This window comes from Typopeltis vanoorti, chromosome 6, assembly GCF_054136105.1.
Source record: "Typopeltis vanoorti isolate ZY-2024b chromosome 6, IOZ_Tvanoo_1.0, whole genome shotgun sequence".
Taxonomy (NCBI): Eukaryota; Metazoa; Arthropoda; class Arachnida; order Uropygi; family Thelyphonidae; genus Typopeltis; species Typopeltis vanoorti.
In genome coordinates this window covers 23,758,960-23,764,959 of record NC_143554.1, presented here as the reverse complement: position 1 = coordinate 23,764,959, position 6,000 = coordinate 23,758,960, and the positions used below count along the sequence as shown (strand labels likewise).

The 6,000-nt window shown below is 32.4% G+C and overlaps 1 protein-coding gene across 2 annotated transcripts in view; it reads right to left on the bottom strand.

The window, feature by feature from the left end:
• Nucleotides 1–4,653: 4,653 nt before the first annotated feature.
• Nucleotides 4,654–6,000, bottom strand: part of LOC150105338 (ATP-dependent translocase ABCB1-like) — a 417,983-nt gene continuing 416,636 nt past the window's right edge. The window contains exon 27 of one of the 2 annotated variants that reach the window (XM_090394720.1): nt 4,654–5,186. In XM_090394720.1, the coding sequence (XP_090250846.1) occupies nt 4,986–5,186 (201 nt within the window). In that variant the 3' untranslated portion in view covers nt 4,654–4,985. The remainder of the gene's footprint in view (nt 5,187–6,000) is intronic. The other variant, XM_090394721.1, reaches the window with a different exon arrangement.

Here is a 6,000-nt window from a genome sequence, read left to right as displayed (position 1 = left end):
ACTGCAGAGTTTCATGGATAGAAGGAGAGGTGATATGATTGTGACGTTTAAACTGTTGAGAGGTGGTTACAGGGCTGACACTGGGGAGTTCTTTTGCTTGGTTGAACAGCAGGAAGGAGTGATGACAAGGGACCATCCCTGGAAGTTATGAATGAAACTGTGAGTAAGAGGGTAAGGAGTGGTTTCTTTGCATGGAGGATGGTTGAACCATGGAATGCATTACCTGATAGAGTGGTGAGAGTGAGAACGGTCAATGAGTTTAAGGAGTGGTATGATAGACTTTGTGCTTTTTAGGAGGGACCTCCCACGATTAGTCTTGATAGACTCTGTGTTTCTTAGGAAGCACCTCCGCAATGAATATTTTGACTCCATGGAGGCCTGAATAATAATAATAATAATAAAATGATTGTTATATTCTACAGAATTTAAAAATATTTTGACTCCATGGAGGCCTGAATAATAATAATAATAATAATAATAATAATAATAATATTGTTATATTCTACAGAATTAAAAAAAAAATTTAATTAAAACTTTTTTGGGGGAAAGTCCTACTAAAACCTAACACAATCAGCACTAGATGTGTCCTAAATGCAACACTGGTTATGTAGTTCTGTACAGTCTATGCTTGTTTCTTCATTTTCTTCATCTAAATCCTTCTCTCTCTTACTTGCTGATTGTCTTGTGATTGCTTCATCACATCCAGTTCAAAAACATTTCTGATGCTAGAGAGGCATAGATGCATATCCAAACTTTCAGTAATAATAATAAGCCTTGAGAAATAGTTCAGAGCGCTCCTCAAAACCTCAAATTAACCTGTGAATCTCTGGCTGGTCATTCATTGCAGTCATAATTCTGAAAGTTACATCAGATGATTTTCAGCTACCATTAGTTGGTTTTGTGGTCACAGAATGTCACACTATTACATCCTGATGAGGAGGATGCAGAGGTGTGGAAATATCTCTTTTACTTTGTCAAAAAAGAATGAAGTTGAGGGGAGCCAGATTCGGTTCAGGCCAATTTCGTTTCTCTGGTACACTGCTAATGAACGAACAGTCTGCAACTTTTGTTGCTATCCAAAAGAAACTGGCACGGTCTGAGGTGGTTCTACTTCTTCACTATCTGGATTCACAGTCTTACATCCTTATTATATAACATGTAGCTCCTAGCAACTTTCATATATTTGATTTGTTGATGAAGGATCTTGTTGGCTTATATTTCAATCACAGATGATTAGATACAATCAGCCATTTGTTAAGGGTAGCCAATCATATTCTTCGACAGAAAAAATCTTGCTGGAACAACAGGACAAAATTTATAAGTAATGCTGAAAAATAGTTTAAATTTTCTTTTTAATTGTGCATACTGACTTATTCCTAGCAATACTAATGCTAAAAAAAAAACGAATGTTGGTAAAGACCACAAGCCTTCTAATAAGTTTAGTAAACCTTTGTTTGATTTACTCTGTATTATGCAAAGCTGATAAATTTATTACCTGACACCTCCAAGGAATCCAAAGACTCATCGAGGGAGGGAACCTACTCTACAACTCTCTGTCTCCACCACTCAATCCACGAACTACAGCGAACCACATCATCTACACCAACTCTATCTACTGCCAACCACCACCACTAGTATTTTCACAGACAATCACAAACATTCATGCTCACAGCATGGATCACAAATGAGCAGCCTTACGGCTGGAGAGTGAATACACTAACCACTTGGCCAACCAGGCTGGCAAATAAATTTGCTTAGGGTAATCAAATGTAGTCAGATCATAATACAGAAGAGACTCCGTAATAAAGAGAGAACCATGAGAAGTTGGGATCTCGTCAATGGAATGTTTGCATATATAGTAAAAGAATAATTATGGGAAGTAAAAATTTTTAGTTACTTTAATAAAACAGTTTAGTAAAAGAAAAAAAAAGGAAAAAATAGTATTTTAGTTTATTATTATATATTTTCAAAACTGCAAGTAATATCAATAGCAAGGGCTAACCAGCTCTGCATACCTCAGAATCTGTGTAAGGATGACATCCTTGTTGCTGTACTAGACTGAAAATTCATTAACCTGCTTTATATTTTGATCTAATTGTTAGGTCAATGCTTCCAAATTTTGTGTTGCAACATCTTTGAGTGCTGCCAATTTTCAAGAATTGCTCAAAATATTGCACATTTTGTTTATTATTTTATTTAGTTTTTGTACCACCACATGACATCAAACAGCACATCATTCTGTTAAGTATGTGTAATTTGTACAGATGATGATGATTACACTATGCTTGAAAAGCAAATCTAATTCATTAATGAATAAGAAGGAAAAAAAAATGCAAAGTTGCATTAATACCTTATTGTGAGTGCTGTGGTGGATACATGATTCTGTGGTATTATTAAAATGATGTTATCTTGAGTTAAATGGAACAGATATTGTAGAATTATTTTTTTTTAATAAAAAAGGAAAAATATTCCAAAGAATGCCATTACTAACCTGAGCAAAATAGGCAAATTAGTGACTAAAAGAGAACCTATGACCTTTCTTTTGCACATCTAGTGTCAGGAAAGTTTCTCTTCTATTTGGGAAAATAAAAGGCACTGGCAATTTTTTTCCTTCAATTTCCATTCTAGGGATATGAAATTGTGTGCAACATTTCAAAACTCTAGAGCAGTGGTTCTTAATCTTTTTGAAGTCAAGAAACACTTTTGATTATAAGAAAAATTTGGGGAACGCCAAAAGCATTAGGGTCATAAAAGTAACAAAAATATGCATGGACTTGCCTTTTATAAAAATGGAACTTATTTTAATGCAGTACTTGAGCTTGTCGGCTTTTGCAGATTTCAGCAATATCAGGCCTAATATATGATATAGCAACCCTCATTTGTCTATATTAGTTACGATCTTTAATTTTTATATTGGTTAATATTGAGAACCAGAGCTCACACAAATATGATGTTGAAAACTGTAACAAAATTTTCATTTCCCTTGTGGAGAGAGCTGGGTATTCAGCTTGGACAAAAATCCCAAATTCCTCGAGTTATTTCAGAGAATTTCATTTTTAGAGTACGATCCGTTGACAAGGTAACCAACTGTTCTTCTTCTTGAATGAAAATTCACAATTCGATGTATTAACTGTGCCAATTGGATTTCGTATCCAGTCATAATTATGTGTATATAATGAAGGAAAGTAACTTGAAATCTTTTCTTCCAATATTATTAAATGTTCTGTTATAACGGAAATAATTCCCTGGACATTTTTCTTATGGAGTGAAGGAAACATATCTATTGTATTTTTTTCTGATATGAGGTTTTTCCAAAGAGATACTTTTTTCTGAAAAGTTGACAATTTGTCAGTGGATGTCAAAATATTTTAATTTTTCCTTGGACATTTGTATTAACGCTATATAAGTAATTAAAAATATTGACTAAATATACCATTTTAGCACACCAAATATCATTTTGAAGATATTTTACAAAAGCATCTGTACCTTCATTTTGAAAAAAGGCCAATAATTCATTCTTAAGTTCTAAAATTCGAAATAGCACTTTACCCCTGGATAACCATCTTATTTCAGTGAGAAAAGATTCATACTTGTCTTCCATAGATATGCAAAGTTTTTTTAAAACACATGCATTTAGAGGTCTTGACTAGATGTAATTTACCATATTTACTACTTGGTTTAGTACAGGTTTTAATATTGCCGGTAATGTTTTTGGGCATTCTCTGTACAAAAAACGGTGCATTGATATAATATTTGGGTTTATTTTTTTTACAAGGCTAACAAATCCTTTAATAGAGCCTACCATTGACCTATAAATGATATTCTATTGGTTTACAAGTTAACCCGCATAGCAGTCTTCAGTTGTTAGGATCAGAGTAGCCAATTACACTCAGAACTGTGTCATGTGACATCTTGTAAACACTTGTGACCAATTCGTGAAACACTGGTTAAGAACCACTGCTGCTCTAGAGCAAGGCCTAGCTTTGGGGGACTGCAGGGATCAAAGCAGTGCATAGTACTCACCATATCTATTTTATTATTAAATACTATTAGTTATTTGTGAGTATTAAGCAACCTGACTGGACACATCGATGATTGTTTATTAACAATAACGTGAAACTGAAGGATATATATGATGCTCATGAAGTACACTACAAATACATGTAGCAAGGTAATGTTCTTGTTACTTTTATGATTCTTACCTAGTCAAGTTAATTCAATTATCCATCTTACCTTTATTAAAAGTGGGAGAGAGAATTTTAAGTAGTTTATGCATGTCAGTATAATTAAAAGAAGGCCATAAGTTTCTGCAAATTATGAGCTAGGTAAATAAAGATTTAATTCAAAGAATTAACACAGGTCATTAAAAGGAAATCAGCTGATAATAATATCACTTTTCTGGGAGAAGGAAATGAAATTCACAATTTAGCTATATTTCAATTGTTATACTAGCAAACTATTGATTTACATAAAAAATAGAGAGGAAAAACTGAAGTCACACAGTATATTTTTTACCAATTATTGTCTTCCTTCTTCTATCATGTTAAAATCTTAGCTCTTCAAATGTAACATGAAAATATTATTTGTATACTGGATGAAAATGTCAGAAAATAAATTTAATAAAGGCTGAATCATAAAATATACAATTTATTTAAAATATAAAATATTTCTGTTTATTATAGTAACATACAACATTAGCCATTTTATTCAAAATGATTAAAGCATCGATCTAAATATTAAAATAAAAATCATTAAACTAATGTAAAATTTTCACAAAGTTTAGTTAACAAACTCAGATGATATACATACATATACATGAAAACTGTGTCAAAATATATTTTAGCATCTTCTAATTTCAGAACTATATTACACATGAATATTATTAGAATATAAAGATAAAAATCTCTTAATAGTAAACATAAATAACATTGCTCACAGAAGGTAGTGTAGCAATGATTGATTTCTCATCCTAGAACAAGACAAAATTAATGTGACACTGTCTGTTTCTTCACAAGCTTATAATAGCTTCCTTTCTTGCTCAATAGTTCATCATGGGTTCCTATTTCTATTACTTTACCCTGGTCAATCACTGCAATATTATCTGCTCCTTGAATAGTAGATAATCTGTGTGCTATGATAATACAAGTACGTCCTTGACATGCTTTATCAAGAGCTTCTTGCACTACCTATGGATTAAAAAAAGAAAGAAAAGAAAGATATATAAAACATAGATATATTTCATAATATATCCCCATATATATTATGAAGCTCCTGTTTACAAAACCAAATTTTTGTAAACTTGAAATTTTTACATATTCATTAGAATATGTTTCTTTAATGATGAAACCTAAATTTTTCCTACTGCTATCAAGTCTGTTAAAAAAAGTTTCTAAACTGATGTGAGTGTACAAAGAACAGAGCATTATAGAGAGTCAACTCTCCTCTAGAATAAGTCTCTACTAAAGCAGAATACTTGCTTATTGGAAATATTTACAAACATTTGTTTGCCAGGTTGTCCAAAAGTGTTTTTACTGAATTTAATTTAATGGTGGTGATGATATCACATTATCCATGGCCTTTTCTAAGTTTTTTAAGTCTCAAGAACAAAAAGTTACAAAGAGGCAAATAAAAAAAAATACTTGAAGTAGAAAAAGTCATCAAAATCTTGAAATGTGGAAAGACAGCTGGAGCAGATGAAATTTGGCCAGAAATGCTCAAATATGGAGGTATAAAAGTTTTACAGTGGCTTCATTGCTTAATTAAGCAGGCCTGTAAGAGGGTCGAATTCCAGATGACTGGAGCAGAGCTCTCATAGTACCCAACTATAAAAAGGGAAATGAAACTAAATGTGAGAATTACTGAGGTATTTCTCTATTGAGTGTTCCTAGTTCCTGAGAAAAGGCTAAGAAAATTGTTGAAGGGAAGCTTGGTGAAGAAAAAGCTGGATTCATTGCCAAATAGAGGATCAGGATTTTCACTTTAAGACAAATAGTTGAGAAA